This window comes from Phyllobates terribilis, unplaced genomic scaffold (genome assembly GCF_046119375.1).
Source record: "Phyllobates terribilis strain yellow unplaced genomic scaffold, ASM4611937v1 Scaffold_51__1_contigs__length_9155689, whole genome shotgun sequence".
In the NCBI taxonomy this organism is placed as follows: Eukaryota; Metazoa; Chordata; class Amphibia; order Anura; family Dendrobatidae; genus Phyllobates; species Phyllobates terribilis.
Window position 1 is genome coordinate 5,346,298 of NW_027362811.1, and position 27,331 is coordinate 5,373,628.

A 27,331-nucleotide genomic window follows, 5' to 3' on the forward strand; every position below is an offset into this window, starting at 1 on the left:
CTGCTCTTGCTCACTGTACTTTTTGTAGATTTAACTGTTGCAATTGATAAAGGTTCAATTCTTTGTGGTAGGACTATCTCAATTATTTTGTTATTTGTTATCTTCGGTTCAATCTTATTTTCATTTTTTTCAATATTTTTTTTTGTTTGTATCAATACATTCATTAGCCTTGTCCTTTAGTTGTATATGTAGAGAATTTTTAGATTTTTGCTCTATCACTCGGGGCACACTTTGTGTTTCTTTCTTTTTTATAATACGATAATCATCCCTGTCTCTTTGCCCACGGAAGACCCCGGGTCTTCACAGTCCTTAGCTAAAGATAGAACTTTTTCAGTTGCAGTTTCACACAATTGTGTTCTCTTTTTAGGGAAACATGTTAACATAATGTGCATACAATTATTTAAATTAGGGTCCCATTCAAGTGTAAACGTATTGTCATTAGGAAATGGAGAGGTATGTACCAACCTGAGGCCCCTCAGACATATTTTTTCATCCATATAGTTAAAAACCGGGCATCCAGACCAAAATGAAGTTCCTCTTTTAATGCATCTTTGAAGTGATAAAAAGTGTTTCTTAAAACATTTGTGTCCTCCTCACTAAATGAGTTTGTAGAACTGTCCATGTCCATAATGAATCCACCTGTTTGTCCAATAGTTTCTAACATGAGCCGTTCCCTTGATGATAGTCGATTGTAAAAATATTCCATGATGTAGATATATAGATAATTCCCTCTGCTGCCGGGCTCTCATTTGACAATTGCCAGACCGGGAGACGGTTCCAAGGTATTGCTGCTGTATCCAAGAAAAAACACAAAGAGGAAGGTAGCGCAAATAGGGTCTTATCCAACAAACATTTAAGAGTATTTGTATCAGATTGTGCTAACCTGATCCATATTCTTTTCTTTGGTGTTTTAAGTTTGATGTTCAGTTGCTGCGGATCCATAGGTTTGTCAAAATTGATGAATATCAGGATCTGGAGAAATTTGTGGATACTTCCCGTGCTGCTGGTTTATTGAAGACGTCAATTCAGAAAGGTTTATTAAATATAATAATTGAATATGGAACATGCAGATCTCTTAGATGTTTTTTGATATCAATGAATCTGGCTCTTTGTCTCTGCACTTCTATAGAATAATCTGGAAAGATCGAGATTTTGGACCCATTGATAGTTACATCTGGGTGATCCCTTGCCTGTCGCAGGATAATATCTCTGTCCCGGTAAAACTTTAGCCAGCGCAGGTCTTTGTGGAAGCCCAGGAGGAAGAGGATGGGTAGGCATCCTGTGAGCTTGTTCTACAGCTTATAGGGGGTTAAGGTTTCAAGCCTGATTATTAATTTCAGCCAGTTTTCAAAGAATTCAGTAGGAAAGGAGCCTTCTATTTTTCCAGGCACACCAATAAGTGGTATATCATTGAGCCTTGACCTATTTTCAAGATCATCTGTTTCTGCCAGCAGTGCTGATATTTGCTGTGCTGCAAGCTAGCTCTCATTGCTTGTATCGGCTATCTGATCATCAATGGTGCTGACTCTGACTTCCACTGCCCCTGCTCTATTTTCTGCAGTTTGTGTCATATACCTGCTATCTCATCTTTAACCCCTTAAAGACCCTGGGATTTTCTGTTTTTGCATTTTCGTTTTTTGCTCTCCTTGTTCCCAGAGCCATAGCGTTTTTATTTTTTGGTCAATATGGCCGTGTGAGGGCTTATTTTCCAAGTGCGGTGAAATTGCAAAAAAATTGCAATACCACAGATGTTTTTTTGTTTTTTTTACCACGTTCACTGAATGCTAAAACTGACCTGCCATCATTCTTATTCTCCAGCTCATTACGAGTTTGTAGATACCAAACATGTATAGGTTCTTTTTTATTTAAGTGGTGAAAAAAAATCCAAAGTTTGGTAAAAAAAAAAAAAAATGGCACCATTTTCCGAGACCCATAGCATCTCCATTTTTAGGAATCTGGGGCCCCATTTTGGGGTAGATCCGATGTTTTGATCGCCCCTTATTGCATTTTATTGCAATGTTGCAGCAACCAAAAAACGTAATTCTGGCATTTAGAATTTTTTTCTTGTTACGCCGTTTACTGTTCGGATTAATTCTTTTTTTTATATTGATAGATCGGGCAATTCTGAACGCGGCAATACCAAATATGTGTATGTGGGTTGTTTTTTTTTATTATTTTATTTTGAATGGGGCGAAAGGGGGGTGATTTAAACTTTTATATTTTTTAAATTTTTTTAAAAACATTTTTTTTTACACTTTTTGCTTGCTTTTATAGTCTCCATAAGAGACTAGAAGCAGCAACTGTCCGATCGCCTCTGCTACATAGAGGTGATGAACAGATCACCTTTATGTAGCAGAAATGCTCCTGTGCTATGACTGCCAACCACTAGGTGGCGCTCATAGCGATCATTACATGACAACCACTGGGGTCTGCTGCAGACCCAGGGTTGTCATGCCCACCTATCAGTGACCCGCAATCACATGACGGGTTACCGATGGGCGGGGTAAGTGACGCGCTTCCGGTGCGGCGCTGTTAAATGCCGCTGTCATAGATTGACAGTGGCATTTAACTGGTTAACAGCTGCGGTTGGATCATGATTCCACCCGCGGCTGTTGTGGGCACACGTCAGCTGTAATACTCAGCAGACATGTGCTCGGTTTAGTCCGGGCTCACCGCCAGAGCCCTCACTGAACCAGGGGTGATGGCCTGGGGCGTACTAATACACCCCAGGCTTCAAAGGGGTTAAGACCACCAAAATGTACATTCAAAGCAGAAAGAGAATTTACAATGTACCACTGCAATGAAAACGTCTTTTAAAGTAGGTTCCTCAGGTACCTGTATGTCCCATTGGTGCAGATTAGGCAGTGGGGCAGTAAGTATTGTGCCACATGTAATTTTGTAGTCTTTTTGCCCCCTTCAACGCGGCTGCCTCTCCCATCTCCTGCTCACCCAACTCCTCCACTCTGGAGCCCATGCACAGGTGCAAGGTAGCTGTTATAAGATGGCCACTGTCACCTGCTGAGACCTGCCTTTCTGTGTAGGCAAACTGTTCCAGCCTCGCCACCACTTCCCTCCTGCTAATCTTCCCTGCTCAATCTGTCTCCAGTGTGATGACTGTGGTGTCATCTTGGAGCTGAGAGCCTGCTTCTCCCACAGTCTCTGTGGCTTTTCTTGGTCATTTTTTCCCCTGGAGCAAAGCACCTCCACACTCAGAAAGTTATCTGGTAGATGTATGACAATTTTCAGGATGGTCATCAGGTCCAATATCGGATAAATAGCTAGATGCTCTGCAGGAGCTCCTACATGTGCTTGTTCACACATGTCGTTACGGTTGTTGCCCTCTTATTTGGTCTCCAGGGTGGATACACTGGACACCAACTTACTGTGTGAGTGGGGTAGTCGCGCAAGAGAATATTGCTACAATAAAAGGGACTGGCCATCTTCTTCGTTTGTTGCAGGGCAAGGAAAAGGCTGTATGGTTTACATTTTCATTTGTGGTAACTAACTTTTTGGGAAACTCAAGAGCAGAGTTGGTGTTATTTCTCCTCAAAACATATAAGGATCTTGGCAGTAACATGTCCTTAACGATTAATTTCTTACATTCTAGACTTTCTTCCATCAAACTGCGGAGTAGTGAGATGAGGATGGTGATGATGTAACCAAGATATTGAAGCTATGGAGAAAATATATCAAGGAAAATGGAATCCATCAATGCTTGCAGATTACTGTTGCATAATTTTAAGAGATGATCCAATGCAGCAATACAAGAAACAAGCAAAAAACAGTTGTCACTGAACGAGGACCAAGTTTTGTAGTGCAATTTCTGTAACTGTTTATAATTTGCAATAGTGTTTAGACAGGTTTTAGTTATTTGAATTGTTGCTAAGTTTTCTCTAAATAAATATCAGAAAATTGTCATAACAAAATATTCTGCATCTGTATATTTACAAAAAGAATAATGTCTCAAGGTACTGAAACTTTTATCATTAATTATATGTAGCAGTAAAAGGAAAACTCATTGTCCAATTTGAATTCAGGAGGTCAAACTCATTAAGAAATGGTTCAGTTCATAAAAGAACCTAACGACTTTTAAAAATATGCAAAACAGTGTTACATGATCTGAAAGGTCCTTGAGCTAGTCGGGTGGAAGGTTCTTCAGCTGCTCAGTCAGGACGTGCAGCCTCTGTACAGGTCCCGGTACCTTCTTCTCCTGCTCTGCACCAATCAGTTAGATAAGTGCAGAGCTGGAGGAGAGAGCAGTTCTCTCACTGATCAGTAAGGACACTGTCTCATTGTTCTCGGTCACATGAAGCTACCCCCAGTCTATAGGACACACTCACTTATTAGCAATATTTTTTCTTGCTAAAAGTGTGTCTTTTCAAGTAAAACATTTTCCAAATTAGGATATAAAAAAGGCTTCTCCCCTGTGTGACTTCTCTGATGTCTAACAGCAGCTGATTTCTGGTTAAAACATTTACCACATTCTGAACAGGAAAAAGGCTTCTCCCCTGTGTGACTTCTCTGATGTCTAACAACAGCTGATTTCTGTTTAAAACATTTCCCACATTCTGAACAGGAAAAAGGCTGCTCCCCTGTGTGACTTCTCTGATGTATAACAAGACCTGATTTCTGGTTAAAACATTTCCCACATTCTGAACATGAAAAAGGCTGCTCCCCTGTGTGACTTCTCTGATGAATAACAAGACCTGATTTCTGGTTAAAACATTTCCCACATTCTGAACAGGAAAAAGGTTTCTCCCCGGTGTGAATTCTCTTATGTCTAATAACATCTGATTTCTGGTTAAAACATTTCCCACATTCTGAACAGGAAAAAGGCTTCTCCCCTGTGTGAGTTCTCTGGTGACTAAGAAGATTTGATTTCTTGTTAAAACATTTACCACATTCTGAACAGGAAAAAGGCATCTTCCCTGTGTGAGTTCTCTGGTGACTAAGAAGATTTGATTTCTTGTTAAAACATTTCCCACATTCTGAACAGGAAAAAGGCTTCTCCCCTGTATGAGTTCTCTTATGTGTAACAAGATTCAATTTCTGGTTAAAACATTTCCCACATTCTGAACAGTAAAAAGGCTTCTCCCCTGTGTGAATTCTCTGATGTGTAACAAGATGTGATTTCTGGTTAAAACATTTCCCACATTCTGAACAAGAAAAAGGCTTCTCACCTGTGTGAGTTCTCTGGTGCTTAACAAGATCTGATTTCTTGTTAAAACATTTCATACACTTGGAACAAGAAAATCTATTCTTTGCTGTGTGAATTCTTTGATGTTTAAGAAAAAAGTTTTTGAGGAGAAAACTATTTCCATACTCTGAACATGAAAATGGCTTCTTAGCTTTAGGAGCAGTTAGTTTTTTAATGCTTATTTTGTGACTTTGATTTTTTTTAGTAGTCGGTAATGAATCAGAAGACAGGACCTGTTTCAAAGGATCAGATGACACATCTTTGCTGTGAAGGGATGATGGTATATCTGGAGTAATGGCATTTCCTTCAATTGTATCCTGTGGGATCTCAAGCTCATCTGATTTGAAAATTGAAGATGTCAGCTGTCCCTCTGATCTCCTGGTACAGTCATCTAAGTAAAAAAAAATATTATATTTGAATAAAATATTCTTGAAATTTATATTTTTGAATATTTCTACATAAACTGTTGGTACAAATGGCAAGTTATGTAAAAATATTGAATTATTCACCTAGACAATGACAGTTCACAGTCTAAACTGTGAATGAACAAACAGCGGTGCTCAACTGTTTGTTCATTCTGCCTCCCAAATATGAAATATGCGAAAATGATGCCAATAAAAATTTCTAGTCCTCTCACAAAAACACAAGCTCCCACTCAGGTCCATCATCTGTCAATGGAAAAACAGAGGTTTCCACATCATTAGTGGCTCAAAGGCTCTTGAAAAGCAACATGGCTTCAAGAAACCAATCCAGCAAAATCCGCTCTTCCAAAATCAAATATACTTCCTACTTAACTCAAATGTAAAGCACTACACCCTACTAAAGCTCATGCATAATGCCGGAAGCTGCCAGATACAGCCTTGCTCTCTGCTGGTTAAGTTCTCTCTGTGCAGCTCCCGTGTTGTGTATTTTCTTCTTAGTTTCTTCTTGTGATCCCAGCCTGTTTACTGACTCCTATTGTGTCTTCAGATTTTGTATTTTCTCTGCCCTCCTGGTTCTGATCCGGCCACCTGACTAGACTTCTTGTCATCTCACAAAACAGCAGGCTACACTGTAGCCAAAGCCTAGGGGTCTTTGTGCAAGTACAGATCCATGTAGAGGGGTTAAAGGGTGATGGGCAAAACTTTGACTATAGATAATAACACATCTAATGAAAAAAAAAAAAAAGAGTAACTAATGGTGAAACCTCTCTGGGGTAAATAGAGTATGTTTCTTGGTAGCTCCTGGCATTTTGAACTATAGTAAGGGCCAATATTTTCTATCAGATGAGTTTCAAGAAGAAATATACATTTAATGAGAACTTTTTATAATAGTGCAGAGCTGAGGTGTCTTAAATTTAGATCTTGGGCATTTGGAAGAGACAATGGAGACCTTTTTTTTTAAAGACTACCAGGGAGTTACAAACTCACATAAGTGAGGCAGGCCTATCCGACCATAATCAAACTACCATGGAGAATGAACCTGTAAAAAAAAGACAGAATAAAAAAAAAAAAAAAACACGTTACATCCCCAACAAGAACGTATGTTTAGGGGGGAAAACTCCAACACTAAACCAGAGTTGCACTTATTTATGGTGGACCATTGGAGCTACTATGAGTCCTGACCAGAAGAGTAGAGAAAGTATTAGTGCTCCCCATTTCAGGATAGATTGTATCTGAATTCTTTAGGATCGATAATATAATTTATGATGTGGAGTGAATCCATGAAACCAGGGCTCAACTCATGCTAAATTATCTCCTACAGGCATGAATAAATGTATATTACAGCCATCAGCCATGCACAGTTTAGAGATATATTATGGTACAGGTGTAATGTTTTTTGTATACTTCATCGCGATTCTATTTGAAGTTATTTGGTTTAAAATTAAATTGAAAAGTCAGGATAAAGGGAAACTCTGTTGTTATTGTACAGAAATTCACACTTGGCCCTCACTGCATGTTTAAAGTTGTCAATCGCAAAAGCAAGGTTTGGTTACAAAGCCTGGACCTGGTCTTGTAGGGACCATATGAGCACATTCAGCGGCACAGAAGGGAGAGAAGGTAGATTCATCCAATAAGATATCAGGATTCTAGGAAGCCAACAGCATCATTACACTCCGCTTTCTCTCACAGGCCCATCATAATATATATCTTCAAGTGATTTTCTAACTTGTTAGCACTTTCTACATATGCTGTCATTTGGATTGGTAATTTACAGATCTGGGCAGATAAGAGTCAGGATCTTCTCATTTCAGTTGGTAGGTGGATCTTCCAGGTTGTAAGTTCTATAGAAAAGGGGTTTCAATGCCCAAAGTCATTTGAACAGTTTTTGGTGGAGGACAATGTATTGGTCTAGATGCAAAATGGTGATCACACGATTGTGATATGGCCTGACTACATGACCGGTAAATGAGCCTGTGACTGAGAAGAATCTGTGACTTCTCTGCATTTAGTGGTTACTACTCACCTGGACTGCTATCTGTAGGGATCTCCTCTTTACACCGCTCATCACCCCTCACATATGTTTCTGTAGTATTAATATGGGTCAGATCTTCACCCTGAAACAAATATTGTACAAGTCACAGACAGATGGAGAAGTCACACCTATGATCAGCTCTAATCCACCGTTCGCATTACACAAGTATAAACCATATAATACTGGTGGATAAACCAAGAACGAACACAAGACCTTCACAGCCGTATACACATCATAGGGGAGATCTCATGAAACCTTCTCTCCATCTACCTGATGATCCTGAGGAATATTGGGATCTTCTTGTTTACAGTCCTGTTGTAAAAGAGGACGTGGACATCTCTCTGGTGTTGTCCTCTTACTGGATAGATCTGGAGAAAACACATACAGGGACTGAATTCATTCTTTAAATATGGATAATTATAGGCCGTGTGTATTCAGTCCTGTCTATTACCTGGTGATGTGAGGGGCTGGGGAACCTCCATCATGATGTCATTGTACAGATCTTTGTGTCCTTTTAAATACTCCCACTCCTCCATGGAGAAATAGACGGTGACGTCCTGACACCTTATAGGAACCTGACACATACAATGATAGAGTTATCCCTCCGATCCCTTCATAGCTTTACTGTAAAATGTCCCAGCATTCCTAGCAGTGTCACCTCTCCAGTCAGCAGCTCAATCATCTTGTAGGTGAGATCTAGGATCTTCTGGTCATTGATGTCCTCATGCATCAGGGGGTGAGGTGAAAGCTCCGTGATTGGGCTCAGGGTTCTTTCCCATCCCTCAGACAAAAAGTCCTGACAGCGCTCACTAGAGGTCTTCTTCACTACTATGTAATCCTGGTTATAGAGAGACACATTAATACATCTCACTATAGACATTTCCAGAGTCCTCACCTCTCCAGTTCTGTCCATCTGTTATTCCTATAGATAAGAATGATGTAATGTGACGTCATCAGAATCTCTCACCTCTCCAGTAAACCAGAAGAGGATCTCTAGGGTGAGGTGTAATATCTGCTCCGCCATTTTGTCTCTGTCCATATTCATCTTTGATGGGTAAATAAGGAAAATTCTCTTACATAGAAGATATTCACTGAGAGGATCCGATATTGTAGAGACCTGAATGAGAAGTTGAACTGATGTAACGTCATAAATATCCTGTGTAATAATACAATTACTGGAGATAATAAGGGAAACATTTGAGGAGATTTATGTTTTACAGTATCTAGTTTTCTTCTTTACATCTACTAATAAAACCTATATATTTTAGGCCACAGACAACAAGCAGTTTCTTCCACAGAATCTGCAGGTGAATACCTTTCTCATAGACTCATCTTCCTTATTTTTAATTCTTATCTAATTTACCGACACTGGAATCGGCATTAGCAATACTGCAGGAGATATTCATTACACGTGACATGAGAAATAACTACTTCATGTTGAGGACGAAATCTTCATCTTCAACTACGGCTCTATAAACGTATTTGGCCAGAGTCGGCCACTGACTACATCACTATATGTTTCCCGTCTTCACCAGACTGTCAATTTCTATAACGTTAGATCTCAGGTCTGATTGACACACAAAAGTTTGAGGCATTTATAAAAGCTTGTTTGGAAGAACACCAAGATAGGAGTTATTTGATACCAAAGTCTCCATGTACAGTGTTTTATGGGGTTTATTTCTGGCCTTAGGATTTCCTATATGACAAGAAAAACTCCATAAAAAAGCAGATATTAAAATCAGAAATAGCAGGAATGATCCGGCGTATGAGGCTATAAACTTGAGTAAAACATAGCTTTTATTGAGCCATTAAAATATGCTGCTAGCACCATAACAAGTCTTAGTGCACAGAAGGATCACAGCTGTCTCGACCTGCGTGTTTCGACGTGCAGTCTTAATCATGGTCTGTTTGAACTGTGGACTAGTGAGTAGTGTTGAGTGAGCACTAAAATGCTCGGGTGCTCGAAGCTCGGGACGAGCTCGCCGTGATACTCGGGTGCTCGACCCGAGCAACGAGCCCAATGTTAGTCTATGGGAGACCCGAGCATTTTTGCGGCGGCACCCCCGGCAGTCTTTTAAAAGCCTAACAAGTGCCCAAAACGATAGTGACAGTGCTCAAATTACATGGGGACAGCATGCGGATCGCCCCAGGAAGCATTTCTGACCCCCAGGTCACTGCTATCAACAACATGGTCAGAGGTATTAAGCCACTTTTAAGGGCTCACAATAAAACGTTCAAAAACGAAACTGAAACTGCTTTCCTGTGAAATATGTTAAGGAAGTTCCTTTCCAGAGTAAAGACTTGTGTATAAGGTAAAATAAATAACCCCAAAAAAATACTCCTCCACACCTTGGGCTATGTTGACAAGTAGCATTTTTTATGTGTTTTTGCACTTTTGTATTGCTTTCAACCGTTACAAATGCATTCACAGGGAAATGTCATTTTAACATTTTACAACCTCATATGGCCATGTGCTATGTGACACATGCATACAGTGCTGAAAAGACATGGGAACAGCATGGGGAAGACCCCTGGAAGCATCTCTGACACCCAGGTCACGGCCTAAAAGTGTGCCCATCATCCTTGCCGCATCAGAAGATGCAGACTTGCAACTATCCCCGTGCAAGTCCTTGTCCCAGGGCAGTGTTCAATTGTACCTCCCCCATTCCTTGCAATGCAAGCGCAAATATGCAGCCAACCACCCACCCGCAGGCTGAAATACTATGCTGCTAGCTTGCACTTGAAATGGGGCCTTTTAGTTTGCAGGAGGCCGAGGCTGGTCACTACCTCATGGCTGCTTCGGCAGCGAGGTATCCATACTCAGTTCCCAGCCGCCCGGCGGCCGGGTGTCCATGCTCGATCCCCAGCCGCCAGGGGGCGGCCGGGTGTCCATAAACGGTCCCCAGCCACCCCTATTTCTCCTGTCACCTTCCCACACACTTTTCTTACCCTTGCCTGCTTTAGGGCAGCATTGGACGAGCCCACCAGAGAACCAGCATGATGATGATGATAGAAGTTAGCATCTGCTTTGTTTTCTTGGAATGCAAGCGTAAGTGTGCAGCCTGCCACCCACCCACCCCCAGGCTGTTATACCATACTGCTTGCTTGCACTTGAAATGGGGCCTTTTAGTTTGGAGGAGGCCGAAGCTGGCCACTACCTCATGGCTGCTTCGGCAGCGAGGTATCCATACTCAGTCCCCAGCCGCCCCTATTTGTCCCGGTGTGCCTTATACATAAGATTAAGCGCGCATACCAAAACATTACCTGTGCCCTCCCCAGGGCATTTAGTGGGAAGGACAGCCTATTCCGCTGTAGTGTGTGCATGCCAAACCCCTGTTCATGGTACATGCGAAGATGCCTCCCACCCTTCACCTGTCGTTGCAGACTTGCAACTATCCCCGTTCAAGTCCTTGTCCCAGGGCAGTGTTCAATTGTACCTCTCCCATTCCTTGCAATGCAAGCGCAAGTATGCAGCCTGCCACCCACCCACCCCCAGGCTGCAATACCATACTGCATGCTTGCACTTAAAATTAGGCCTTTTAGGCATGTGGAGGCGGAATCTGGCCACCAAGTCATGGCTGCGTTGGCGGCCTGGTATCCATACTCAGTCCCCAGCCACCAGGGGGGGCCCGGGTGTCCATACTCGGTCCCCAGCCGCCCCTCGTCCGGTTGTCCACACACGGTCCCCAGCCGCCCCTATTTCTCCTGTCAACTTCCCCACACACACTTTTCTTAGCCTGGCCTGCTATAGGGCAGCATTGGATGAGCCCACCAGAGAACCAGACTCCTCCGGTGGGCCCTGGCTTCTCCATCAGGGGAGTTGAGAGTGCCATGGTGAGAAGCATGATGATGATGATAGAAGTTAGCATCTGCTTTGTTTTCTTGGAATGCAAGCACATGTATGTAGTAGCGGCTAGGCCTGAGGTGGTCAGCGTTTTGGCGCATATCCTACCTCCTCCGAGGATTGCTAGATGTTTTCCTGCTACTATCCCAGTTCTATGACTCCCGTTAAAACAAAGCTTCAGGTGATAAATGATGGATGAGGTGGTGGCAAAGGAGAAAGAGCAGGAGGAACAGGGACCATTCACATCAATATCAGGCCAGTCAACCACATATGTCTTGTAGGATATGTTTCTGTAACAAAAGGAGCGGTTCGGCTACACAGTTATAGGGCATACAGTGAGTGCAATGCCTACCAAAAATTTCGAGGCACTCAAATGCCCCTTGGAAATGACATGGAGGTCAGAGGGCCTTAACTAAACTGTTTTTTCCATTTATAGCAACTGGGTCTCCTGTACACTGTTGGCCTAAGCAATGAATGGAAGGCTTTCCAAAAATTATGAGGAACTGCAATGCCCCTTGAAACAGACGTGGATTACAGCATACTAAAAACCTTCTACCCATTATTGGGGAGTGGGTCTCCCTTAGTTTTCGCCTTTGCATTGAAAAGCAAAAGCTGACTAAAATTAGGAGGAAATGCAATGCCCGTTGGAAGAGTCGTGGAGGTTAGAGGTAATTAAAAACAACATTTCAATGCCCTTTGGAAGAGCTGTGGAGTTCAGAGTGGCTTAAGAAGATGCTTTTAATGCCCATTTGAAGGGACATGGAGGTCACAGTAGCTTAACAAGATGGTTTTAATGCCCCTCGGAAGAGATGTGGAGGTCACAGTAGCCTAACAAGACGGTTTTAATGCCCCTCGGAAGAGACGTGGAGGTCACAGTAGCTTAACAAAATGGTTTTAATGCCCCTTGGAAAAGTGGTGGAGGTCACAGTAGCTTAACAAGATGGTTTTAATGCCCCTTGGAAAAGTGGTGGAGGTCGCAGTAGCTTAACAAGACGGTTTTAATGCCCCTCGAAAGAGACGTGGAGGTCACAGTAGCTTAACAAGACGGTTTTAATGCCCCTCGGAAAAGTGGTGGAGGTCGCAGTAGCTTAACAAGACGGTTTTAATGCCCCTTACAAGAGCCATACAGTACAGCATCTTAAAAACATTATTCCCATTATTGGGGAGTGGGTCTCCCATAGTCTTTGCTTAAGCCTTCCAAGCAAAAGCTGCCAAAAATTAGGACGGAGGAACTTGCAATGCCCCTTACAAGAGCCATGCAGTACAGCATATTACAAACATTATTCCCATTATTGGGGAGTGGGTCCCCCATAGTCTTTGCTTATGCCTTCCAAGCAAAAGCTGCCAAAAATTAGGAGGAAATGCAATGCCCGTTCGAAGAGTCGTGGAGGTTAGAGGTAATTAAAAACAACATTTCAATGCCCCTTGGAAGAGCCGTGGAGTTCAGAGTGGTTTAACAAGGCGCTTTTAATGCCCCTCAGAAGAGACGTGGAGGTCCCAGTAGCTTAACAAGACGGTTTTAATGCCCCTTGGAAAAGTAGTGGAGGTCACAGTAGCTTAACAAGACGGTTTTAATGCCCCTTGGAAGAGACGTGGAGGTCACAGTAGCTTAATAAGACGGTTTTAATGCCCCTCGGAAAAGTGGTGGAGGTCACAGTAGCTTAACAAGACGGTTTTAATGCCCCTTACAAGAGCCATACAGTACAGCATCTCGAGAATATTATTCCCATTATTGGGGAGTGGGTCTCCCACAGTCTTTGCTTATGCCTTCCAAGCAAAAGAAGACAAAAATGAAGACGGAGGAATTTTCACTAATGGCAACACAGACCACGGTCACCCTGGTGGTATAGTGGTGGTGGAGGCTGAGGATAAGGAGAAGAACATAAAACAGCCGAAATGAGGAAGCGTATACCCATGTGTGGGTATGAAGCGGTGCATGTGAATACACCTCCCGAAATAACACAGTGGATTTGACTTTATGTTACTCTGCTGTCATTTGGTGGTGATGAGAAGTCTGGCCCAATCCAGCCCTTGTTCATTTTGATAAGGGTCAGCTTGTCAGCATTATCAGTTGACAGGCGAGTTCACTTATCAGTTATAATTCCCCCAGAGGCACTAAAAACACGCTCCGATAACACGCTAGCGGCAGGGCAGGCCAGGACCTCCAAGCTATACAGAGCGAGTTCATTCCAAGTGTCCTGCTTGGATACCCAATAATTAAAAGGCACAGATGAATCACAGGGGACGCTGGTACGGTCGGCAAGGTACTCCCTCACCATCTTTTGAAACTTTCCACTCCTTGTGAGAGTACCCCGCGCCTCAGGGTCTGTCCGAAGGGAGGGTCTGAGAAAACTGTCCCAGAACGTTGACAGTGTTCCCCTGCCTCTGCTGGATTGGAGTTGCCTCTCTCTCGCTTGTACGCCTTGGTTGGGCAACGAACTGTGACCTCTGCCGCTAGCGTGTTCAGATGGGAATTTTTTTAACAGTTCTGCAGCAGGGGCCTTCTGGTACTACCCCATTTTTATAGACCTCTCCACCTCAGAAATAAGAGAGTGAAAGTTCGACCGATATGGCTTCTTGATCCATCCCATCACACTCTGGCTGCAATGCCTTCTCTTTAATTCTCTGCAGAGAGCGTTGCACAAGACAGACAAGTGGAATGCTGACGCTAATGATGGCGTCATCGCCACTCACCATCTTGGTGGACTCCTCAAAGTTTGTCAAGATGGTACATAAGTCAGACATCCAGGTCCACTCCTGAGGTCTTATGTGTGGAGTCTGACCTGAATATCGACGGCCTTGTTGCAGCTGGTACTCCACAACTGCTCTCTTCTGCTCACAAATCCTTTGCAACATGTGGAGGGTAGAGTTCCAACGTGTGGGGACATCACACACCAGTCGGTGCGACGGAAGCTGCAAACGCTGCTGCAACACAGCAAGGGCGGCGGAAGCTGTAGCCGACTTGCGAAAATGAGCTGACAGGCGGCGTACTTTGATGAGCAGATCTGGCAACTCGGGGTACGATTTAAGAAACCGCTGAACCACGAGGTTGAGCACATGAGCCAGGCATGGTACGTGTGTGATCTCGCCTCGCCTCAGAGCCGCCACCAGGTTACGGCCATTGTCACACACGAGCATGCCTGGATGTAGGTTCAGCGGTGTCAGCCACAGATCTGCCTGCTCTTTCACAGCTGTCCACAACTCACAAGCAGTGTGAGGTTTCTCACCTAAGCTTATGAGTTTCAGCACAGCCTGTTGCCGCTTGGCGGAGGCAGTACTGCAGTGCTTCCAGCTTGTAACTGATGTGGTGATATCTGAGATGGAGGCTGAACATGAGGAGGAGGAGGAGGATGATGCGCAGGAGCTGTACACTGTGGGGTCAACTCTGACTGACATAGGGCCCGCAATCCTCGGTGTAGGGAGGATGTGTTCTGTCCCAAGGTCCGACTGGGTCCCGGCTTCCACTATGTTTACCCAGTGTGCCGTCAGGGAGATGTACCGTCCCTGGCCACAAGCACTTGTCCACGTGTCCGTTGTCAGGTGGACTCTCCCAGTAACTGCGTTGTTGAGGGCACGGCAGATGTTTTGGGACACGTGCTTGTGTAGTGAAGGGATGGCACACCGGGCAATATAGTGTCGGCTGGGGACCGAGTACCGAGGGACGGCCACCGCCATAAGGTTGCGGAAGGATTCCGTCTCCACCAGCCTAAAAGGCAGCATTTCCAACGCAAGCAGTCGTGAAATGTGCGAATTTAGGACTCTGGCCTGTGGGGCGTTAGCTGCGAATTTCCGCTTTCGTTCAAAGGTCTGGGATATGGACAATTGAACGCTGCGGTGGGACGTAGACGTGGACGTTGATGCTGTTTCTTGAGAAACTGCCATAACAAGTGAAGACTGAGAGGAGGGGGCATCTTTGCATGCAGTATGGACAGGGGATTGCCTTGCACACACAAGAGGGGGTTCTATTGCACGCACAACAGCGGAAGAAGCAGTGGTGACACCCGCTGACACTGGTCGTGGACCCTGGGGTTCGCTCCACATAGTCAGGTGCTTTGCTGCCATGTGCCTGATCATGCTGGTGGTGGTCAAGCTTGTAGTTTTGTCACCCCTGCTGATGCTGGCCTGCCAGGTGGTACAAATGGCCTTTTTGGGGTTATCAGCAGAGTCTTTAAAAAAATTCCAGACTCTGGAAGACCTACAGGTTGTACTGGCAACGTCCATCGTGTTGTTGTTACGGGGAACTGTTGCCTGCCTTCTGTGTGCGGCCACCACACTGCTTCTTCCTGCCTGTTGGGGTACTCTGGCTCCATCACCCTGTGTGCTGCTGGCCTCGCTCTGCGTGTCCTCCTGACACGTTGGGTCAGTTACTAGATCATCCACCACCTCCTCCTTTTCCACTTGCGCACCACGATCCTCCTCCTCACTTCCTGGCAATTGTGTCTCGTCATCGTCCACCTCTTGTGACAAATTGCCAGCGTCGACTTCCTGTGGCCGTGGCTGTTCAAATATTTACGTCGCCAGGAGACTCGCAACACTCATCAGGAGGGCGTTAAACTAGAAGAAGAGGGGATGGGAAGAAAAACGCCGGACACGAACATGAAACCAGAGAACATACTAATGAAAGATATGAAGCGCGACAAAGAAGGTCCAAGACAAGATGCTTGGAAGGGCGGTAAGAAAATTTCTAATACAATCCACAGGGAGAAGATTGGAACAAAACAAAATCGTGTAAACTGCGTGCTAGCAAATGCCAGGAGCCTGACAAACAAGATGGATGAACTGGAAGCAGAAATATCTACAGGTAACTATGACATAGTGGGAATAACCGAGACATGGTTAGATGAAAGCTATGACTGGGCAGTTAACTTACAGGGTTACAGTCTGTTTAGAAGGGATCGAAGAAGTCGGAAAGGGGGTGGAGTCTGTCTATATGTAAAGACGTGTCTAAAGCCTACAATACGGGAGGATGTATGGGAGGGAAATGAGGAGGTCGAGTCCTTATGGGTGGAGATACATGGGGCAAAAAACAATAATAAAATTATCATAGGAGTCTGTTATAAACCACCAAATATAGCAGAAGCCACAGAAAGTCTATTAATGAGACAAATAGACGAAGTAGCAAAAAATAACGAGGTGATTATTATGGGGGACTTCAACTACCCCGATATAGACTGGGAAACCGAAAGCTGTAGATCTCAGAAAGGAAACAGGTTTCTGTCAATTATCAAAGACAATTATTTGTCACAACTTGTGCAGGAACCAACTAGAGGGACGGCCCTTTTAGACTTAATATTAACTAACAGGCCAGACAGAATAACTGAGGTGCAGGTCGGGGGGCACCTGGGAAATAGTGACCACAACATTATACAATTCCACATGTGCTTCAGTAGGGTGCCCAGCAAGGGAGTCACAAAAACACTGAACTTCAGGAGGGCAAAGTTTGATCAGCTAAGAGATGCCCTTCACCTTATAGACTGGGATAGTATCTTTAGTAATAGGAGCACGGATAGAAAATGGGAAATTTTCAAAACAGTCCTACATAGTCACTGTAGAAGGTACATACCTTATGGGAATAAAAGGGCTAGGAATAGGAGGAAGCCAATGTGGCTAAATAAGGAAGTCAAGAGGGCAATGAAAAACAAAAAAAGGGCTTTCGGTAAACTTAAACAAGAAGGCAGCGAGGAAGCGCTAATATCTTATAGGGAAAAAAGCAAAATCTGTAAGAAACAAATAAGAATAGCAAAAGAGGAGACAGAGAGACTAATTGCCAAGGAAAGTAAAACGAATCCCAAACTGTTCTTTAACTATATAAACAGTAAAAGGATTAAAACTGATGGAGTTGGCCCATTGAAAAATAACCTGGGTAAAATCATAGAGGGCGATGAGGGTAAAGCAAACCTACTCAATAGCTTCTTCTCCACTGTTTTCACAAAAGAAAACAATTTATCGGAGGAAATGCAGAGTGATAAAGTAAACCCTCCGCTAAATATCACCCACCTAACCCAGGAGGAAGTTCAGAAACGCCTAAATAATATCAAAATAGACAAGTCACCAGGCCCAGATGGCATACACCCCCGGGTACTAAAAGAATTAAGTAATGTGATAGACAGACCGCTGTATCTTATATTCAAGCACTCTTTATGGACAGGGACTGTCCCACTAGACTGGCGCCAAGCAAATGTGGTACCAATATTCAAAAAGGGGTCTAAAAGTGACCCTGGGAACTATAGACCAGTAAGCTTAACGTCTGTTGTGGGTAAATTGTTTGAAGGATTTCTTAGAGATGCTATTGTAGAATATCTTAATGATAATAACTGTCTAACTCCATATCAACATGGATTCATGAGGGATCGCTCCTGCCAAACAAACCTGATGGCCTTCTACGAGGAGGTGAGCTCACAGCTGGACCGGGGAGAGTCAGTGGATGTTGTATACCTTGACTTCTCCAAAGCGTTTGATACCGTGCCACACAAAAGGTTGGTATATAAAATGAGAATGCTTGGTCTGGGGGATAATGTGTGCAAGTGGGTAAATAGCTGGCTGAGTGATAGAAAGCAGAGGGTGGTTATCAATGGAGTAAGCTCAGGGTGTGTCAGGGTTACTAGCGGGGTGCCTCAAGGGTCTGTCTTGGGCCCTATATTATTTAATATATTTATTAATGATCTAGTGGAAGGGTTGCATAGTAAAATAGCAATATTTGCAGATGATACTAAACTTTGTAAAGTAGTTAATACAGATGAGGATAGGGCACAGCTACAGGAGGATTTAGATAAATTGGGGAGTTGGGCCAAAAAATGGCAAATGGGGTTCAATGCCGATAAATGTAAGGTCATGCACATGGGAAAGAAAAACAGCAGTCACCCATACATATTAAATGGGAAACCGTTGGGGAAATCTGACATGGAGAAGGACCTGGGCGTCTTGGTTAATAGCAAATTAAATTGGAGTGCCCAGTGTCAGGCAGCAGCTGCGAAGGCAAATAGAGTCATGGCATGCATCAGAAGAGGAATAGGGGCATATGATGAGAACATTGTTCTTCCTCTGTATAAAGCGCTGGTAAGGCCGCACTTACAATATTGTGCACAGTTCTGGGCTCCTGTGCTCAGGAAAGACATATTGGAGCTAGAGAGGGTACAAAGGAGGGCGACTAAGGTAATAAAGGGAATGGAGGGACTAGAATACCCAGAGAGGTTGTCAAAATTAGGCCTATTTACATTGGAAAAGAGAAGGCTTAGGGGAGACCTCATAAACATGTATAAATACATCAGGGGGCAGTACAGAGATCTCTCCCATGACCTGTTTATACCAAGGATGGTGACAAAGACGAGGGGGCACACTATGCGTCTGGAGGAAAGGAGGTTCCTGCACCATCATAGAAGGGGATTCTTTACGGTCAGAGCCGTGAGACTCTGGAACTCTCTGGGAGAGGAAGTGGTGATGTCCAACTCACTTAAAGAGTTCAAGAGAGGCCTGGACGCCTTTCTTGAGAACAATAAAATTACATCTTATGCTTAGTTAATTAATCCAGGGATTTAATCTGACTGCCAGATTGGTGTCGGAAAGTGAATTTTTCCTCAATGATGTAAATTGGCCTATGCCGCATGTTTTTTTGTTGCCTTTCCCTGGATCAATGCTGCGGAATAGCTGCAGTGCACAAGAAATAGGCTGAACTGGATGGACGCTTGTCTTTTTTCGGCCTTATAAACTATGTAACTATGTAACTATTTGGGCATCACTACATGGGATCTCCTCTTCCACCACTTCAAGCGGAGCAGGCAAGGGGCACAAATCTGGAAATGGACCAGTGAACAGCTCTTCAGAGTGTCCAAGTGTGGGATCAGTTGCTGTCTAATGACACTCGGCATGGTGGGAGGAAGGAGCATCAGGGTGAGGAGGAGTATGCGGTTGAGACTCACGGCTACTAAGAGTTGACCATGTGGAAGACAGACCGGAGGTGGTGGTGCCCAGGTAACTGGAAGTATTATCTGCTATCCAATTAATAACCTGTTCACACTGATCAGTTCGCAATACTGGTGTTGTTCTGTGCTTCCCTAGTAATTCGGTCAAGAAGTGGGAGCGAGAAGATGTGGCTGTTGGTTGTGGCACATTTTCACCTTGGCCACAGCCCCATCCTCTGCACGCACCATCACCAGAACGTCCACTTCCACGTCCCTTGCCACGTGCCTTGCCCATTGTAAAGGAAGTAAAATAGCTTACACTCGCACTATCAATGGAAAAAGGGTAATAAAAAGTAGATTAGAACCGTGGAAGAGGAAAACCACAGTTCTATTTCTCTAGCCTACACCCGACTCTTTTAAACAATCTGAAAAATCAGGGAGACACTATTAGTTTTTTTTTTACGGCATAAAATGCCAAGAGCAAGATAATAGAGATTTTTTTACCGTGGAACAGCAAAACCACAGTTATAATTTACTGGTGTATACCAGACTTTTTTAAATATATATATTTGCGGTTGAACAGTGAGCGACACACTCAAACTGTTTTTTTTTAGATACAAATGGCCCAAAAGTGGATAATACAGAGGTTTGAACCGTGGAACTGCAAAACCACACTTCTGTTTCTCTGGCCTACACCAGACTATTTTCAACAGATATATTTGTGTCTGAAAAATCAGGGAGACACTATTAGTTTTTTTTTACGGCAAAAAATGCCAAAAGCAGGATAATAGAGATTTTTTACCGTGGAACAGCAAAACCACAGTTATAATTTACTGGTGTATACCAGACTTTTTTAAATATATATATTTGCGGTTGAACAGTGAGCGACACACTCAAACTGTTTTTTTTTAGATACAAATGGCCCAAAAGTGGATAATACAGAGGTTTGAACCGTGGAACTGCAAAACCACACTTCTGTTTCTCTGGCCTACACCAGACTATTTTCAACAGATATATTTGTGTCTGAAAAATCAGGGAGACACTATTAGTTTTTTTTTACGGCAAAAAATGCCAAAAGCAGGATAATAGAGATTTTTTACCGTGGAACAGCAAAACCACAGTTATAATTTACTGGTGTATACCAGACTTTTTTAAATATATATATTTGCGGTTGAACAGTGAGCGACACACTCAAACTGTTTCTTTTTTAGATACAAATGGCCCAAAAGTGGATAATGCAGAGGTTTGAACCGTGCAACTGCAAAACCACACTTCTGTTTCTCTGGCCAACACCAGACTATTTTCAACAGATATATTTGTGCCTGAAAAATCAGAGACACACTTTTTTTATTTTATTTTTTTTGGGGGGGGGGAGGACACCAAAAGGTTAATAAGACGGGTATTTGTACAGTGTGAAGGAGGAAAAAAAAAAGAGGACTTAGATGAAAAAAAATGGATTTTTCCTGGCCCCCGAGACCTGGAGTTAAGTCCAGCAATTTCAGCAACAGGAGCACACAGGACTGTAATACAGCGTTTGCTGGTATAACCACTGCGTCTCCTATACAGCCTGCCTGCCTGCCTGATATCTGGGATGGATATTAGTCCTGAGAAGGACTGTTTGTTTGATCTGGCAGCCTTTACAGACCCTACACTAACTATTTCGCAGTATATATCTCTCCCTAAATCAGCAGCGCTGTCCCTACACTGTCTGATCCCAGCCGTTCGTGTCCAAGATGGCGGCACCCGGTTTTAAATACTCGAGGTGGCGCTGTGCGGCCAGCCAGTCAATGTAATGCCCACAACCAACATGACTGCGGCATTACAGTGACTGGCTGGCAGTCCCTGCATGTTCATTGGCTCTGTAAAGAGCGCCAAACATGCAGGGCAGAGACCCGAGCTCCCGCCCGAGTAACCCGGAAGTGCTCGGTGCTCGCCGAACATCCCGAGTAGCGTGATGCTCGGGCGAGTACGGAGCAGTGTCGAGCATGTTCGCTCAACACTACTAGTGAGCATATAAAGGTAGGTTGTAATTAAAGAAAAGTTATCATGTGCTCACTAGTCTCGGAGGTCAGTATGATTGGCATAGACAAAAGTTAAATAAAAACTTTAGTGACACACATATATTATTATCCTCTAAAATTAATATCATTGATATGTAGAAAAAATAAAAATATTTGTGATACAAATATAGAATAAATATAAATACTAGAGATATACCATGTCCAAGCTGTAAACAAAACTGTCTTTAATATTGTAGTATTAGATCCTATCTAAAGGGTACTCGGGTTTCTAACATAAAAATGCAATATGATCCCTATTTAGCAGTTTGCGTCTATGGTCTCCCTCCTTGGATAGGTCTATATACTTTTTCTATGCCTTGAAATTTCAGTGCTGAATCTTCCCCTTTATGGAACATTTGGAAGTTTCGACACTGCTGAAATATTTGTGGCCAAAGGATTAACCGCATCAGGTATGTCTTCTAATCCGAAGTTTTAAAGGGACGGTAGTACAACCAATGTATTGGATCTTACATGTAATACATTCAACAAGGTATATAACCAAGGGTGTGCTGCAATTAATAAAGTCATGTATTTTGTACATACGATTATTATGCAGTGAGATAAAAATCCTTTTCACTGCATTTTACACAGGGCTGTGGAGTCGGAGTCGTGGAGTCGGAGCCCATTTTGGTGGAGTCGGAGTCGGTATAAAATGGACCGTAGTAGTAGTTCAATGCAGTAGTTCAATGCAGTTTGTGGGGAATTTTTTTCATAAGACTTTGGGAAAGAAATGAAATGTGCTATAAATATCTGTCCTATTCCTGATCAAAGGTTCTAGACTTTTAGCTGAGATTAATCTGTGCTACAGTAAATTTATCACTTAAACATGAGCCGGGTATGAGGGAGTCGGAGACATGGAAATTGAGGAGTCGGAGGTTTGGCTTACCGACTCCACAGCCCTGGTTTTACAGCGGTTCGCTCCGCATTTGAAAAAAACACTAAGGTTTAAGCAGGTAGTAGATTCAGAGTATGCTTTTCACTTTTCAGGAAAAGACAGGGGGACAGGATGGTACCCACCGTGGGTGCTTTATTAGCCACAAACCAAATATCCTTGGTAAGAATTTTATTAAGCCCCATATCCTGGTGTAGCATTAGTTTTCTTCTCTATAATGGACACCACTTTGTTTTACGGTGGACTATAAGTTGTAGAGAATGTCACACTGGAAGTTTCACATCCCAAATATTTTTTTTCGTCCCTTATTTTTGAGAAGATCCTTACGCTCTAGGCTCAATACCATTTTGTATGCTTTTTTAAGATTCCAATCAGGATAACCTCTTTTTGCCAATCTGTCACAAACTTCTCTGGCCTCCATATCAAAGGCAGTATTATCCGTACAATTTTGTTTCGCCCTAATTAATTCCCCATATGGAATATTGCGCTTGATATGCAGGGGGTGGCAAGAATTGGCCTGCAGAATACTATTACTGGCAGTCTCTTTTCTATAGGGTATTATTTTTACTGTATTGAGATATTTATCACCGTTCAATTTAAGTTCCAAAAAATGTATTTCTCTAGGATCAAACTAAAGTGTGAATCTCAAATTGAAAACATTTTCTGCAAATTTCAATGCCTCCTCCTGTGTGCCTCCCCACACAAGGAGGAGGTCGTCGATAAATCGACTGTACCATATGATTTTGGGGCTGTAAATATTGCTCTCATTGTAAATGTGTTGCTCCTCCCATTTGGATATTATTACATTAGCCAATGACGGTGAAAATTTGCTACCCATACTTACTCCCCTCCTTTGTAAAAAAAAAACTGATTGTCAAAGCAGAAATAATTATGATCCAGAAGAAATTTAACTGACATGATAATGAAATCTTTAATTCCTACTGTATACGTAGCATTGGTATCCAAGTGATAGCTCAGGCTAGTTAATGCTACACTGTGTGGTATGGATGGATATAGAGCTATAACATCGCATGACAGCCAGTGATAATTTTCTTGCTATAGAAAAGTCTTCATATACAGTAGCCAAAAATTTAGAGTCCCTAATGTAGCTGGGGATGTCTTATAGTTAGTAAAGCCGAATAAAGACTTGCGTCCATCAAGTTCGACCTGTTAGTTCTGTAATTGCTAAAGTTGATCCAGAGGAGGGCAAAAACCCCAAATGATTTGGCCAATCTTCACCTGAGAAAAAATTCCCTCCCGACTCTGAAACCAGCAGTCAGAATAAATCCCTGTATCAACCTACTATTTTATTTTATTTTTAAGTATACGCTGAAATCTGCCTGGTATCTAGAAATGCATCCAGTCCCCGCTTGAACTGGTGTAGTGAATCCGACATTACCGTCTCCTCACTCAGTGAATTCCATATTCTCACTGCTCTTACCGTAAAGAACCCCTTCCTATGCTGGTGCTGAAACCTTTTCTCTTCCAGTTTTAGTCTTGCATTAGTGGTTGTAGATAGAAATCTATCCATGCACCCAGTCTCTCTCCCATAGAACCTATGCCCGCTAATATTGGTCTGAGTGGTGGTGGAAATATGTTTTTGTGGATCTTAGGAAATGAATGATATATACAGTACAGACCAAAAGTTTGGACACACCTTCTCATTTAAAGATTTTTCTGTATTTTCGTGACTGAAAATTGTACATTCACACTGAAGGCATCAAAACTATGAATTAACACATGTGGAATTATATACTTAATAAAAAAGAATGAAACAACTGAAAATATGTCTTATATTCTAGGTTCTTCAGAGCAGCCACCTTTTGCTTTGATGACTGCTTTGCACAGCTTCAAGAGGTAGTCACCGGAAATGGTGACACTTAAAACTAGCAAAATTACAAGCTGAATGGCTTGTCATAGAAGTATATAAACAGATCTAAACAATGATGCTGCTGAAACATTGATACAGTCACTACTGTATCCAATCCTGTACCTAAACAAAGCTGATACTGCCTAGTCACGGATGTTGGCACCCCAAGGAATGCCAATGGTGCCGCCACTCACCGGTGAGTGTCCCTCAGAAACCCTAGTTAATTCTGATATATATATTAAAAAGTGCACGGATACATTAAATAGAACCAGATATGTCTCAAGGTATATATAAAAGAAAGGGTTTGGTACTCATCAGAGAATGGTTCAATAATCTGCCTCAATGCGTATCCCCAACAGCTTCATCAGCAGGCTTGAAACAGGGATGATAATCCATGATGTTCAGCATAGTGTGCCTAATAGCCAGGTGTCCATGTATAAATATCTCACTGCATCCAAACCCCTCCCCAGACTAGGAGACCCATTCCCATTCCTAAAGGTGAATTGTCATAGGATATATAGAATGGAGTCTGTCTACAAAAATGTACTGCGCCTGCGCTACTTCTCAAGCGCTAGAGGTCCGACAATATCCATCCTCTAGTGTGCATGTCCTGAAGTGACGCGCTTCACACTGAAACGCCGGTAAACGGATTAACGCTGCACCACTCGTACCCTAGACTGAGCATGCCTGTAGTTACGTGTTCCACGCCGGAGATCATAATGGCCTATATGTGTCCGGATCATCACCCTTGTCAGTAGATAAAGTAACATAGGCTGCAATTACAGTTAGAGTGAGCCGGAGAATTCATTGTATACAGTATCTCATATTGTAGATTTCACCTTGTAATCTCCCTGTTCTGCATTATGTTGCTATAATTATCACAAGTCCCCCATATCAGGGACATAAATAATTATATTGGTTACTTCAGCCTGGTGTTTGTCTGTGCGTTGCATCCGGTTACCTGATTACAGGGGCATAATGGGGGCATTACATTGTATGGGGGCATCATACATACTGCATAAGGGGCATAAAGGGGGCATTACACTGTGTGAGGGCATCATACATCCTACATAAGGGTCATAATGGGGGCATTACACTGTGTGGGGGCATCATACATCCTGCATAAGGGGTATAATGGGGGAATTACACTGTGTGGGGGCATCATACATCCTGCATAAGGGGCATAATGGGGGCATTACACTGTGTGGGGGCATCATACATACTACATAAGGGGAATAATGGGGGCATTACACTGTGGGGGTCCTGTACTCTGAGAACAATATGTTTCCTCCCTTCCTGTCTCCATAGTTGGGTCGTATGTATCTATTACAGGAAACAGAACAGAAACCTTATGATTCTTATAAAGCGGCAACACAAGACCCCAAAAGAGCCTCGGTGCTAAAGGGGTTAATGCCCCCTGCGCCCAGTAATGGGGGTCTCCACATACCTCCACCTGCAGAGCCGCCACCACATATATGGCTGTTGTGTGCGCACAGGACCTTTGATGAGGTCACAGGAGGGGAGGAGTCAGGGGTCACATGATCAGGGGCCTCAGTGGATGCAGGACTCTGCTGTGCTGGTTGTCATGGTGCTGGATGAAGTTGTCTATTGGCTATAGAGATAGATTAGATAGTGTGTCTCTCCATAACCAGGATTACACAGTAGTGAAGACCTCTAGTGAGTGCTGACATGACTATAAACAAGAAGATCCCAATGTTTCTCAGGATCATCAGGTAGATGGAGAGAAGGTGTCATGAGATCTCCCCTATGATGTGTAGACGGCTGTGAAGGTCTTGTGTTCAGTCTTGTTTTATCCACCAGTACTACAACCCCTGGCAAAAATTATGGAATCACCGGGCTCGGAGGATGTTCATTCCGTTGTTTAATGTTGTTGAAAAAAAGCAGATCACAGACATGGCACAAAACTAGAGTCATTTCAAATGGCAACTTTAGGGCTTTAAGAAACACTAAAAGAAATCAAGATTAAAAATGTGGTACTCAGTAAGGGTAATTTTTTCAGACTAAGCAGAGGGAAAAAATTATGGAATCACTCAATTCTGAGGAAAAAATTATGGAATCATGAAAAACAAACACACAAAAGAAGACTCCAATACATCACTAGTAGTGTTGAGCGAGCACTAAAATGCTCAGGTGCTCGAAGCTCGGGCCGAGCTCACTGTGATACTCGGGTGCTCGACCCGAGCAACGTGCCCAATGTTAGTCTATGGGAGACTCGAGCATTTTTGCGGTGGCACCCCCGGCAGTCTTTTAAAAGCCTAACAAGTGCCCAAAACGATAGTGACAGTGCTCAAATGACATGGGGACAGCATGGGGATCGCCCCAGAAAGCATTTCTGACCCCCAGGTCACTGTTGTCAACAACGTGGTCAGAGGTATTAAGCCACTTTTACGGGCTCACAATAAAACGTTCAAAAACGAAAGTGAAACTTTTTTCCTGTGAAATATGTTAAGGAACATCCTTTCCAGGATAAAGACTTGTGTATAAGTTAAAATAAATGACCGAAAACAACAAAAATACTCCTCCACACCTTCGGCTATGTTCACAAGTAGCATTTTTTATGCGTTTTTGCACTTTTGTATTGCTTTCAACTATGACAAATGCATTCACCGTGAAATGTCATTTTAACATTTTACAACCTTATCTGGCCATGTGCTGTGTGACACATGCATAAAGTGCTGAAAAGACAAGGGAACAGCATGGGGAAGACCCCTGGAAGCATCTCTGACTCCCAGGTCACTGTCTAAAAGTGTGCCCATCATAAGTGATCCTTACCGCATCAGAAGATGCAGATTTGCAACTATCCCGATGCAAGTTCTAGTCCCAGGGCAGTGTTCAATTGTACCTCCCCCATTCCTTGCAATACAAGCTCAAGTATGCAGCCTGCCACCCACCCACCCCCAGGCTGCAATACCATACTGCTTGCTTGCTTGAACTTGAAATTGGGCCTTTTAGGCATGTGGAGGCGGAATCTGGCCACCACGTCATGGCTGTGTTGGTGGCCTGGAATCCATACTCAGTCCCCAGCCGCCCGGCGGCTGGGTGTCCATACTCGGTCCTCAGCCGCCCCGCGGCCGGGCTTCCACACACGGTCCCCA

The 27,331-nt window shown here is 43.2% G+C and overlaps 1 protein-coding gene across 1 annotated transcript; it reads right to left on the minus strand.

The window, feature by feature from the left end:
- Positions 1-3,680: 3,680 nt before the first annotated feature.
- On the minus strand, positions 3,681-25,748 carry LOC141191703 (uncharacterized). Its single transcript, XM_073661644.1, has 7 exons — positions 25,663-25,748; positions 8,619-8,768; positions 8,310-8,489; positions 8,103-8,226; positions 7,922-8,019; positions 7,643-7,733; positions 3,681-5,588 (listed from the first exon to the last, which is right to left on the minus strand). Exons 2-7 carry the CDS (start codon positions 8,694-8,696, stop codon positions 4,363-4,365), a joined length of 1,797 nt encoding a protein of 598 aa, XP_073517745.1. The 5' UTR covers positions 8,697-8,768; positions 25,663-25,748; the 3' UTR covers positions 3,681-4,362.
- Between the last annotated feature and the right edge of the window lie 1,583 nt (positions 25,749-27,331).